This window comes from Chamaea fasciata, unplaced genomic scaffold (assembly GCF_029207755.1).
Source record: "Chamaea fasciata isolate MVZ Bird 193981 ecotype frontalis unplaced genomic scaffold, bChaFas1.0.hap1 SCAF_10, whole genome shotgun sequence".
Taxonomy (NCBI): domain Eukaryota; kingdom Metazoa; phylum Chordata; class Aves; order Passeriformes; family Sylviidae; genus Chamaea; species Chamaea fasciata.
In genome coordinates this window covers 22,154,401-22,167,719 of record NW_027094095.1, presented here as the reverse complement: position 1 = coordinate 22,167,719, position 13,319 = coordinate 22,154,401, and the positions used below count along the sequence as shown (strand labels likewise).

Below are 13,319 nucleotides of genomic sequence, written 5' to 3'. Positions count from 1 at the left end.
GAAAAACTGTCAGCAACAGCTGTTTTTGCTGCTCTCTGACCTCTGGGAGCCTGTCCCCTTGCCAAGGTGGCACATCCTCACACTTTGTGCTTTGAGCCTTTCCTGGCCTATGAGGTCAGCACGAGGCTTTGGTCATGTGGCTACCAGCAATAGCGTTGTCACAGAGGCCTGGGTTCACTCATGTTATTCTTTGTGCATTCGATGTTGAGGTTCTTCACCCTTTCTCTGCCTCCTCCTGCTTAATCCACAGACAAGCCCACAGGTGGAGAAGGAAGTGCAAAGTGTCCCTGGACAAGGAGAAAGAAGGTCATGAATGCATGCGTATCTGTAAGTGTTCTGGCAACTTTTGGTGAGAATCTGCATTCAAGGCTGTACACAGACTAAAGCTTTGTGCTGTTTGTGTGGCAGTGCCTGGTGAGTGCTCAGTGAGTGGCAGCAGCATTTTCACCACCTGTGGTTTGGCAGCACAGCCTGAGCATTGTTGCTGCAACACAGGCAGGTGCTCACTGCCCATCTCCCAGCTGGCTGGCTGCCGACAGTGAGTGTGGTGCCCTTCCTCCCCAGACACACCCGTGTGTGAGCAGCTGTTCACTTGGCTGTGCTGCTCTGCCATCCTGAGCCCTGACAGCGATGGCAAGCATCCCAATGCCAGCAATGCTGCCATGTGCCCACACACACACCTGCACATATGTGCTGCCTCACAAGGGCAGGAGCTTGCTTTGCCCTTGGATCTCCGTCCTCAGTGAGGCTACCCAACAGCCCTTCAGGCCACTCTGTAGTGAAGCAGTGTAGCAAGAATGAGTCAGGCAGGGGGAAAACATTTCTGCACGAGGCACCTACCCAGGAACTGGTCTGGCCTGGCAGGGAATGCTGTGACTGAGTTCCAGCAGTCACTGAGGAATCACTATGGTGCCCATAGCCACACTAGGGAAAAGCTCATCAGTCTGCCATGCACTCCCACCCATCGTGGACATGCTGGCTGGAGCAGATTTGGCTCCCTTGGGAAGGATGGAAATGCCATAGGGCCCTGATCCATGTGGTTCTGCCCCTTGCACTGGCTTTTCCCTCACACACCTGTGCTGTATGCCAGTGCTGATCTCTCCAGGAGCCGATGCTTGGTGCTTTGCAGTTCATACATGGGCTGGGCTGGGCTCTCTGCACAGAGCAGGGAGGGCTGCCAGCCTGGGCGGGGCCTTCACACCTGAACAAACTCAGGTGCTGTTCTGCAGTCAGGGGCCACGTGATGGCTTTACTGCTGAGCACTAACTTTGAATACATGACTGTGCTCAGTGCTACAGAACAGCATTACTGCAGCATTCCAGGAGGTTGGCAATGACTGATACTGTCACCACAGCCATCACCACTGACCCCTCTCTTTCCTGCAAGTCCAGCCAGTCAGTGCACTCCCGTACAGCTGCAGGTGGGCAGGAGGTGAGCACACACATGCACAAAGGGAGTTGTCACAGAAGGTCTCCAAGGTCCCTGCAGGCACAGGGTCCCTGTAGAGAGTGCAGTCCACTCATGGTTGGGATATACTTGTGGGAAAGAACTTACCTGTCACAGGCTGAGGAGTGTGCCCATTGCCAAAAGATTCTATGGCCTCTGCTTATTGCAGAAGAAACAGACAGGAAAGCCAGCTTGTATGAAACCCAATTATTCAAATTTATTAACATCAAGAGTTATGCAATGATGCTGTAGATTTTTTTATTAACAAATAGAAAACAGACTGTATACAACAGTGACCCCTACAGCACTATGCATCCACAAGGTAAAAATGAATGTGTCCTCCAACATTACCAACCCTGGATTGCTGATTTCAACGTAGCTTGGATTCTTAACATTCGGAATACATGTGATAATACAATTAGATACCCTTCCACCACCTTTATTCATAACTCAATGCACTCAAAAGAGGGCTGCTCACTCCCCATCTTTAGTGCAAGCGTGATATAATAAGGAGTATTAATATATAGTACCATTAAATTAAGTCCAGTAGTCTTGCCACATTGGTTCATTAGAACATCCTGAAGTAGCGGAAAGTACATATTCTAGTGACTCTTAACATTTGCAGGATAGCAGAAATTACAGATAAACCCAACCTCTGAAGCCATGTGTACTCCCCTCCCCTTCCCTGCAGTACCCTGCTTCCAAAGAGAGCTGGTCCAGCTCTGCTGTGGATCAGCTGGGCTTGTGCTCCTTGCCTTTGTCAATGCTCTGATGCACTCCACTGGTGAGAGGTGACAGGATGGCGCTTGCACGCACAGAACCATGGGATTAACACAAAGGGCCGTGTCTTGCTCTTTCCATCCCCTCCCTGGGGACACCATGGGACCCCCTCGCTACTCCTGCCCCCTTTCCAGCAAGACACACAAAAAGAGGTTCCAATGCCTAGAGCCCGGGATTTCGGGTCTCTCACAAACAAGGCGACGACAACTCACGTCATATCAGGATCTGCCAATACACACGGTCACTGGATTGGTTGAACACGTATTGTAATAGGACTGAACGGTTTCCAGCTGACAAAGGGACGCTTCTTCAGCGACCCCACATGCCCTCCCAAACCCAAACCTACTAAGGAAATAATGGGGGGGGGGAGAAGACTAAAAAAATAATTGGTAGCTTAGGTCCAGTTCCATGAAATTTCATATTCTACAGAGGATTAAAAAGCCTATGGGGAATGGAGATGGGCAGGAACCACAAGCCAGCTGCTGCGAATTACCAAGGAAGCTGCACTAAAATGGGCAGAACCAGCAGTGACTGGGCTGAAATAAACACAGGGCAGTAAAAAATGTAAAAGCAAAAGGAAATTAAAAAAAGAAAAAACCCAACTCCCAAAGGTTTGGCAGGTCCAGTTCTGCTTGGGCAAAACATTAAGACTTGCAAAAAAATAAAAGAAAGAGAAGATTATAAAAACCACTAGTAACTATTTTACATGTTTCAAAAAAAGATCCCATTCCACCCACCTAAAGCCTTGCTGTGAAATGCAGTCGGCATGAGAGAGGGTGAGAGATGCACATGAGCAGAAATTCAGCCAGAGACTGGAAATGCTTTTGGAGTCGGATTCCCTCATTTGGCGCTGGGGCTAAGTTCCTAAATGCCGTGGTCAAAACTGGTTGGCATGGAGGTCTGCTGCCTGGGCAGTACCTCCACCTGTACAGAAGGACTGAGGAATGGGCGGCTCTGGCTCAGAGGGACCCGTCTCCACTCCTAGACATCCCCACCGCAACTGGAGGAAAGCACTGTTACGTTGCATAGTGGTCAAAGCTGCCAAGGTACTCCAGTGCTGCTCTGTAGCACAGCTGGTACTGGTCCTGCAAGGCAACAATGAGGGAAACATGAGCAGCGGGGACATAAGGACAGTGGGCTGTAGGGTCCAACATCCAGAGACATCAGGCCCCTCCCTTCTCCCACAGATCTCCACTGCCATGCAGAACTCACCTCTGTCTGCACCATGGCCGGCCGCTGCGTCCGCAAGGTCTTCACCATCTGGAATATGTCCACCACGCCCTCATAGCGCATCCTCTCCAGCACAATGCTGAGTGTGATGAACACGCCAGTGCGCCCAACCCCAGCACTGCACAGGGAGCAAGAGGGGCCATTATGAGTCCTGCCAGCCCCAGAAAGGCTCTGCAGAGCTCCTAGCAGTGGTGCAAGCTGCTCCTGGAGCACAGGGACCTGCTCACTGGGGAGAGGCTGCAGTCCTCACTTACCTGCAGTGCACCGTGATAGGCCCATCCTGCCCAAACTGCTCCTTGGTCTTGTGCACCTGCCCAATGAAGTCAATGAAACCCTCTCCTGTCTTTGGCACTCCCTGCTCAGGCCAGTCTGTGAACTGGAACTGGCGGATGGTCCGTGACTGGCCGTCCTGCAGGAAGAAGAGTGTTAGATGTGAACCACTGTGAGGGCCTGATCCCACTCCCCTGAGCGCTGAGGGGAGCTCAGTGCTCCGAACTGCTCTCAGATGCCCTGAACCAGACCAAGTGAGAAGGTGCACAGGCCATGGATGAGCCCAGGCAGGTCTTTTGCTGCATGTTTGGGACCTGTCTCTGTTCTCCCATGTTAATCCCAGGGTGGCTGAGCTGAGCAGGGCTTTGGGTCCCTACAGGGTCCATTGGGTCAGCGTTTGGGGTCCAGCTCCAACCTAGGACCATGTTTACTGTAACACAAGGGTCCTGTGTCTGGTCAGATGCTGCACACACAGACTCCAGGTGCAGGGGGACCTGTTTTAAATGCTTGACCAAGTGAGCAGCAGAGGGAGGCAAGGCAGGGTCTGGTGCTGACAGGGATCCCTGAGCTGCTCATGGGGCTGACACAGCTGGCAGGGCAGGAACCTCTGGAGAGAGGAGCAGTAGGCAGTGGGCAGCAGCCCTTTTTGCCTGCAGGGCAAGGCAGCATTTGTTTTCCCACTTCTCCAGGTGCTGTTGCATGCTCCCTTGACTGGCCTGGGTAGGGCAGAAGCATGTGAGACAGAGGAGCTGGCGAGCCAGCAGATGGACTCACCCTGGCATCTGTCACCTTGAACTCCCGGAGGATGTACTGTGGCATGTTGTACTCTGCCATGGGGTCCACCACAAAGTACTGGTACCGGGCAGAGCGCTCTGCAGGCCAGTACTGATGGCACTTCTCCTGTGGATGAGGAGCAGGGCGAGACATTAGCACTGACAAGCTGCTGCTACTCCCTCCCACTCCCTGGGAGCCTATGTGGTTCTGGGGCCACAGTGTCAGCCACCAGACAGTGGGGGGCTCGCCCAGAGCAAGTGGTGCCAAACACAGACTGAGGTGAGCCAAGAGCGCACGCCCACACACGGCAGCCCCATAGCTCCCTTCTCCCCACAGCAGGACTCGTACCCGGCCCATCTCACGCAGCTTTGTCAGCATCACCACAATGGTGGAGTTGTGCTCCCAGAGCATCCGCCAGAAATCCTCCGTGGTCTCGGCCAGTGGTCCCTGTGTGGCGATGTAGGCCTTCTGATGCCTGTGACAAACATAATGGTGCTCAGAGCAGCTTCTCAGAGATGGGCAGCAGCTGCTCCTGGGGACTGGTGGGCTGGATGCAGGGCCCCATGGTACCAGGGAGCAAGGCTGACAATCCAGCTGTAGGAGGCAGGTCTCTAGGATGAGCCATGGGCTCTAGGAGAGAGATGAGCCTGTCCAGCACTTGTCTTCTAAGTGCTCCCCATAAAAACAGTGAGCACAACGCGGAGGATCCAGTAAAGCTCTTAGTCCTTGCTGCAGTGATGGTGTCCCCAGCCCAGCCTCTTGCTGCTGCTTGTCTCCAGTGCTGCTGTTGCACTGAGAGCCCTCTTGGCACCCAGGCCCCCACTAGCAGGCTGACGGCACCCACCTGGGCTGGAAGGAGAGACTGTGCTTGGGGATGATCCCAGCAGCACCCTTGTGTTCCTGCGCTTTTACTTTCTGCAGTAGCCACCGTCCCTCCCATTGCATGGGAAAACACAGAGCAGCTGAACCAGGTCACCTGGATTACACACACTCCAGACAATAATGAGGGCAGTGTGGAAACCACGAATAGAGTTTTGTCTGCTTTTCTAAAGCTTCAGAATTTGTTCCTGGTTCCACTGCCAACCAGAACACCTCCCCTAGTTAGCCCTGTGACCTGCCCCAGACTGTCTCCCACCCTGAAGAAAGCCCCCTCGGTGCTTTGGACTCAGCTCTGGCATGCTGGTACCACGGCTCTCTGAGCTCCCAGCCTGGCACAGCAGAGCCTGGGCTGGCTCCACCACTGCGGGGCGCTGGAGCCCGCGGGACCAGGGCCGGCTTCTTCCATCCTGCCTTCATCCCTCTACTGGTGCTATTTTTAATGGTGCTAAAATTAATGAACGTGCTGCAGGGCAGCTGTAACATGCGGGATGCAGACAAGGGCTGCTTCAAGGTGGATTTATAACATATCGTAAAAAACAGGGAATGGGAATGCACAACGAAGTGCAAAGCTAATAAAGATGCAGCATCAGTGATATCTGCAAGACCTTGGGCCAACTGATTTCTTTAGATAACTAGAAGAATGCTGGTTCAAAGCAAGGCATGGGAAGAGATAACAGAACTTGGGGATGGGGTAAGTAGCACATGAAATGGCACCACCTGCTGTGCTTGGCAGCCCTCACCCTCTCTCCGTAGCATCACCAAGAGGCAAAGCCAGTGTTGCTCTCTATCAGCTCTGGAGCCAGGACAGTGGCTGCAGTTCATTTGTCAGACTCAGGCTGCAGCCAGGCAGCCACCTTAATGAGTGGAGGTGGATGGCTCTGAACCACACAGGCTGGAGGGACTGGAGGCTCCCTTTGCTCTGTGACAGTTTTTCTCCAGCCCCTTCATCCTTCCCCATTACTCTGTCCCACCCTGAGGGAACCTGGTTTGCTGCAGATTTCCTGTGTTGGGATGCTCCCAGGGTTGTTCCCCTTTTGCTCCTTGTCCACTCTTGCCTCCATGTAGCTCTTCTCCCTGGGAACTCTTGCTGGGCTTAGCTGCTGGAGCAGCTACAAGGCACAGAGCTGCTGGCCTGGCTGCACCCACATCTGTTCCCTTTTGCTTCTGGGAGATTACCAGTCCAAAAGAGGCAGGTGGGCAAAGCCAAGCTGGAAGGGACATGTGCCACATCTATCACTGCATCCCCCACTCCAGCACTGATGATGGTGCACATGAGGGATGATCCTACTGTGATGGTGCACAGAGAGATGACAGGAACAGGCCTTTTATGTGCATCATTGTGATTTGGTTTGGATTATTGTCTAGGAATTGGTTGGGAAGGGGATGTGATCACTGGGCTGTTCTTCTCTCCCGGCATTTAGCATCTGACAGTGTCAGCAGACAGATACAGAAAACTTAAGCATTACTGCCCCAGTATTTCTTAATTTGTGCTTTTTAAACTGTGTTCTGGAGAGAGGAACCTGGTGATGGGCTTCCCAGTATCCAGCATCAGCCCTGCCTGAGGATCCGGACTCCTCCCAAAATCAAGACATGGAACAAGCCTTGAGCTGCTGCCAGAGTCAGCCACTCGGTGGAAGCACACTTCCAGTTCTAGTTACTACAAGAGGGGAGGCAGGTTTGAGTTAGGTACTGTAGATATAAAACACAAGCCAAGGGATGCTTACCAGAATATCCCATAAAACCTCCCCAGGAGCCAACACAGCCTGCCACTCCAGCCATATGGGCATCTGTCTACAGCAACACAAGCCAGCCTGGCAGTGCTCACTCACAGGCAGCCTTCACATATTGTAACTACACACATTGCAGTGTCTGAGAAGATGGAAATAGATAAAATGCAACAAAGTGGTCCCTGGCTCACCTCAGGCAGTCAGGACCAGTCCTTGGGAAACAGAAGGCAGCTCTGCCTGGGTTTCTAAGCAAGCAGGACAAGCTGGCACAGTCACCCAAGGTAATCCTTACCTGTAGCCATCTATGAAGCTGGCATTGATGTAGTCAGAGCCCTCGACACCCCGGATGGGCTGCAGGCAGACTCTCGTCAGCTCATACGGCATGATGTTCACGAGGCGATTCTTGAATTTGTTGCATGGGAGGTTGGCACTGATGAAACGTGAGGTATGTGCTTTGGAACTGGCCAGCATCTGAAAGTGAAGGAGACACATCAGATCCCTGCTTGGGGATGCAGCAGTCTGGGGGCAGAATTGAGACCCTGGCGACAGTCATGTAGTGGAGTGGAGACCCACAGCAGCTCTCTGACACACACAGAGCCATGAAGCTTTGTACCTTGCTGAGCCAGGGATGTATGCTTGGTGGCAGCAGGGAAGCAAAGCTTTTCCTCTTCCAACAATGTCTTGCTATTTACTTCTCACCCCAGAAGAACCCAAGAAAATGTGAGAATTGTGACAGTTTTAGGTAAAGAAGATCTATTTTGGGTTACTGTGAGACATTTTATGGCACTCTTTGAGTCCCGTAAACTGGAGTCATGGTAAATGTGTTACTTAGATCTGCTGGCAGATTCAAACAGGAATCACTCTTCCCCCTGCCAGGTTGGGTTTTTTTTTTTTTTTTTTTTTTTTTTTTTTTTTTTTTTTTTTTTTTTTTTTCCCCCCCCCCTTCCCCAAAAGACTCCCTCCAGCATCTCCAGAACCACCCTCCTCTTTATGAGTGGCAGCTGGACCTCAGTAGAGGCTCTGCAGAGGGACAGGGTTGCTCTCTGGGGAGCAGTGCAGCCATGTGAGGCTCTCCTATATCCCGCTCCCCAGGGTTTCCCATGCAGTGGACGCTGCCAGGGCACAGAGAGGAGCAATTTCATTACTGTTCTCAAGAGACCCTTGGAGAAATGAAAGGAAAATAAAATTTTGTCTTTCTTACAACGGAATTGCTTGGGTTGAGCACAATTCTGTGGCTCCCCTGAGGAGTTTCAGGGCAGGTATCACCATGAGACACTCAGGCAGCATGTTTTACTGTCCCAACCCCAGGATACCAGCAGCTCTGATAACCACAGGACAGAGCTTCTCAACTATTCCCAGTTTACACGGAAAGTCAGTATTTTGTCTCTCCTGCTCCTTTGTCACTTGGAGGGAATCCCCAGGGTGAAGGTGTACTGCTGCAGTTCATTTCACAGCCTGCATGGTCTGCTGCCTCCCTGTGTGAGCTATATTCCCCTGCAAGAGTTCACTGGACTAATGCACCTCATCTGAGAATATGGACACTTAACAGAGCTCACTTCCAGCTCCAAGGCTGTAATAAATATCTGCAGTTGGCATACACAGATACAGGCAGAAAAATGTGGGCTTGGCTTCTTAAAAATGGTGTGCCTTAAAACACTGCCTTCACCAATTCTAGACAGTGAGGCTTGGTGTTGAGGTGGTTAAAAGATTACAGAGCTCAGCATTGAAGAAATGAGACCAGAAATGTCTCACATATTTAAACTGGAGCTGTTTCCAGACAAGTTGTTCACAGTAACATCAATTATCACTAACACGATCTGCATCTGATTTAAGATGCAGCTCCTGCCGCACAGTGAACCTAGAGCAGAATGTGCTGCTGGGGACCGCACATCCATCTGCCTTTTATCTCCTCCCCAGAAGCTGCCAATCCAAGGGGGACCGTGGCTGACACAAGCTTTACAATTCAAATGTATTTTAAATCACTGCCTACCTGCTTTAGAAACACACAAAAGAATAACTGTCTGTAATGATCCAAAGCCCTCCTCTCCCAACCCCTGGATGAGTGGCCTGTGGAGTTCTGTGGGCAGAGACAGGGCACTAGAGAAGTGGGATGCTGGGGCTCTGCCACCAACCTTGAATTCCAGCTCCATTGAAGTAACACTCTCGCCTGGTAGCACCTGGCTCAGCTTCTGGATGTGGGCGCAGAGGTTGCGTGCAGGCACCTCAGTAGTGCCACACGTGGAAGCCTCCAGCAAGGCCTCGTGGATGAATATGTACTGGTCCTCTGTCTGCACCATGTAGTTGCGCTGGGAGCGCATGCACGTCACGTGGCCGTAGATGTCCACGGTCTTCTCGTGCTTCATCCGCTCCAGCATGGCATCAATGACAATGAAGCAGCCGGTTCGACCCACACCGGCACTGCGGGAGCAAAGCACATGGTCTGAGATGACACAGTCTCCTACAGATGTCACATGAGCTTTAACAGTGCTTAGGAGATCACCTGGACTTAGGGCACACAAAAGGGGAGTAAAGGCTACTCCCTATGACTGGAGCTCCAAACAAGAAGTGACAGGAGGAGCAAGGGAGAGAATCACTGGAGAATGTGAGAGACTCCTCAGCCTTTCTGCTGTCCCCCTTTCACTGCTGGAGTGAAAAGGACATGGTGCCACCTTGCTGATCCCTGTGGTGGCTGGAAGCCCTTCCCCAAGGGAAGGAGAAATGTATTTAACAGGCAGGAGAGTGACAGCACGTGTGTACGAAGTCAGAAGACATGAAGAGCAGGCTGGGCCCTAATACCAGTGAAGTCTGTAATTTTCAGCCTGCTTGTCCCCTAATCTGGGTCACTGTTTCCTCACCCATAAAATGAGCACAGCCAGCCTGAGAGGGGAAGCAGAAAGCTGAGGTCATGCACAACTGCGCTGAGCCCTTTGCTCAAGCACCAAATGCCTCTCCACAACTGTTGGATGGGGAGTAGCAAACCTCAGGCTACTCACTCTGAGAGCACTCTGAAAACAACAGATTCACTGTTGTGACATGTAAACACAGAGATAGGGAGCTAGGCATTTCCTCATTTATGGTGCAAGTCATATCCTTAACAGGGCTTTAATACAGCTTGTTTGTGTGTTAATTATACCCCACTACCATCTGAAACAGAGCATGAAAGAAGAGCATTAAACACTGCTGGTAAGGCGTATGCTGGAACAGCAATGATGGAGTGGTTTGTTCAGTAACAGTCCCCTCCTGGCTGGTACAAATAAATCTTGACTGGGTTAGATGCTGAGCCTTAGTAGACTAATATTTTGCCTTAAGAGCTGCCTTTCTACCCTGTGAAAGACTGCTGCTGTAAATACTGCATATGATTGTTCGTAGAGGTCACTGCATGCATTTCTGTCAGTGATGTGCCTCTGAAGGTACCACCCTCTTATGGGTACAGATAATTTTTAAATGGCACTTGCAGTTTTGCAGGAAAATGTGTTTTCTGAGGCTCTCCATATAGCAGTGCTGTTTAATCTGATACAGCAGTAGCAATAGAAATGCCACCACTGCATTATCACTGCTGGGCCTGTTCTGCTGCCAGCCCAAGCATGCAGTGCAGGTTATGCCACCATGAAACCTTTCCCGCAAGAAGGGGTGACTACACTTTCAGACAGGTTAAAGCTCCTGCAGCCAAAAGGCCAACACACAGTCCTACCTGCAGTGCACAACCATGGGCCCAGCATCTGTTGGGTTACAGGCCTTGACCCGTCGCAGGAAAGCGAGGATTGGGGTGGGGTATTCTGGGACCCCGTGATCGGGCCAAGCCATGAACTGGAACTGTCGCAGCTCTGTCTTCTCATTGGAGCCATTCTGTTGAAAACAAAGAGAAGTTGTTTTGCAGGAGAACAGACTCATCCCAGTGCAGGAACCTGCTGATGGGGCAACAACAGCAACAGGCAAGCAAAGTTCTGCGTGATGATGCACGTACTGAGCTTTCACCAGTGAAAATCTGGAGGAAAAATGCAGGTTTATTACAAAGCTCCTATAAATACAGATGCTCTGTAGAAAGGCAGTTTTACAGACAACAGACCATCTCTGTAGGAGTGGAGCAGACTGCACGGAAGGTGAAAGACTCTTTTCTGCACAGCACAGGTTCACTACTTGCATACTCACTGCATGTTCAGGGAAAATGGGCACTGGCCATGGAAGGGCTACAGCAGCCAGTTCTCTCCCTGCTTCTCTGCATCATGGTGTCCTTGGGCTGGGCGATCAGCCTGTGTCTGCAGACTGCCCTGCTCCTCTCTGGGCTTTGCTGAGTGATCTATGTAGCAAGTGGTAGGACTGGCTGGCTGATTGCTGGGGCCTTCCTGGGGGCACATTGAGTGTGTCCCCCCTGAGCACTGGGCTCCCAGCCCAGACTCAGTCACGAACAGAAGCAGCTCGCTGCAAAGCCGGTCTGCATTGACATGCTGCTGCTTGCACTGTCCCCATGGATTTCCAAACACTAATGAGGAATGCAGCAGGCAGGAGAGAAGGGTTTGTGGTCACATCAGAAATAACCCCTCCATTTGCATTATTAGTGACAGAAGTGATAAAAATCCACTGCTTCCCATGTTGTCCCTCTGATGGGAAGACAGCTGCCACCTGTACACTCACCAGAAGCAAGAACAGCCCTGCTCTGGGGTCTATCACAGAAAGCACACAGAAGAGCATCAAGTATCCTGGCCAAAGTCCAGTGGTTGGCCAGATGCACAACCTGCAGCTGATTTCCTACTAGAGCCCATCTGTGAGACATGGCTCATGTGTGGACTGGCCACATGGTTGGCCAAGCCAGGTACAGCCAGTGGCCACTGCCTGTGGGCCATGGAGCTCCCTGCAGCTTTGGGAAACATCTCTGCAATACGTGAAGCAGCAACAGCCCAGCCAGCCCCATACCTTGCACAGTGCGAAGGTGCGGACGGTGTAGGTCGCCAGCTCAACTGTATCCAGCAGGGTCACCTGGATCATCCCATAGGTTTCCGCACCCCGGCTTGGCCAGTACTGGTCACACTTTACCTGCAGGGAGGTGAGAAGAACGCGTCAGTAATTGGTTACTGGCTAGGGCATCTGGGATGAGGAACAGGGCTCTGCCCTTCAAAGGGTAAAGACAGAAATGAGTCATTGTGCAGGGGGGGACTCTAAAATCTATACTTCCTTCCCCCAGAGTGTCCCAATTACCAGCAAAAAGGCAGCATCCCCTGGACCTCTTTCTGTATGACTCAGAATCACAAGAATATTCTGAGCTAAAGGGACCCACAAGGATTATCAAGTCCAACTCCCAAGTGAATGGCCCATATGGGAATTGAACCCACAATCTCGGTATTATTAGCACCTGCTCTGACCATCTGAGCTGATCTCAATGAGTGGTTACTCACTGAAAGAGGGATTTTCTTTTTCCCCTGGAGCCACTGGTGGAAGTGGCAAAGGAGGCCAGACCACCAGACAGAGAAGCAAGAGCTACACCAGATACCAAGACAGTGAGCAGAAATTCCTAGCAGTGACTTGTGCCTGCTGTAGTTCTTCTCTGCCTCCTGTTTGGTGATATGGGCATCTCTGGGGCTTTGCTTGAACCACCTCCTGCCTGAGCTCCACCTGGATGAAGAGAAGGTTGGCGGCTGTGTGTTGATAGGAGAAGAACTAGAGCAGCAGGGAATAGGAAATGGTGTCTGTGGGCACAGCTCTACTCAAAGGACAGCTGAGGTGAATGAGATGCAGCCTGTATCCCACCAGCTCCCAGCTATGCCAGCCTGGCATCTTTGACCCACAGCTGTGGCAGGACAGAGCTGAGTCCAGCACGGTGCACAGCAACACAACAACAGGCACTACCTTTCCCGTAGCATCCGTAGCCCCCAGGCTGCCCCTGCCAGCATGGCCTTGGGCAGTAAACCACCCTGGAGACAGGTGGGACACAGCCCATGCTAGAGCTCCAGCCTGGATGCTGTATCCACCCTCTCTGCACTGCTGTAGAGTGCACTGAGCATCACCAAACGACACCAACCTGCCCCTATGGCAGGTGGCACATCCCTGATAGTCTGCACCTCCCAGATGTTTCAAAAGGCTCTACAAGAAACAGATGCCAGCTCAGATACAGACACATCCTGTTCTCCCTCTGCAACTTCTTGCACATGGACTATGGCCAAACTATTCCTTCAGCCCTTTCCTGCAGGCAGCACTGTCTCGTCACGAAAACATCTGCTG

General features: G+C 51.7%; 1 protein-coding gene across 14 annotated transcripts in view; it reads right to left on the bottom strand.

Annotated features, from left to right (window-relative positions):
* Window positions 1-1,638: 1,638 nt before the first annotated feature.
* The window catches only part of PTPRF (protein tyrosine phosphatase receptor type F), a 381,489-nt gene continuing 369,808 nt past the window's right edge, over window positions 1,639-13,319 (bottom strand). For all 14 annotated transcript variants that reach the window (XM_066192652.1, XM_066192651.1, XM_066192663.1 and 11 more), the window contains 9 exons: window positions 12,018-12,137; window positions 10,798-10,952; window positions 9,239-9,524; window positions 7,399-7,577; window positions 4,849-4,975; window positions 4,501-4,626; window positions 3,711-3,865; window positions 3,439-3,574; window positions 1,639-3,311 (listed from right to left, as the gene is read on the bottom strand). In XM_066192652.1, the coding sequence (XP_066048749.1) occupies window positions 3,243-3,311; window positions 3,439-3,574; window positions 3,711-3,865; window positions 4,501-4,626; window positions 4,849-4,975; window positions 7,399-7,577; window positions 9,239-9,524; window positions 10,798-10,952; window positions 12,018-12,137 (1,353 nt within the window). In that variant the 3' untranslated portion in view covers window positions 1,639-3,242. The remainder of the gene's footprint in view (window positions 3,312-3,438; window positions 3,575-3,710; window positions 3,866-4,500; window positions 4,627-4,848; window positions 4,976-7,398; window positions 7,578-9,238; window positions 9,525-10,797; window positions 10,953-12,017; window positions 12,138-13,319) is intronic.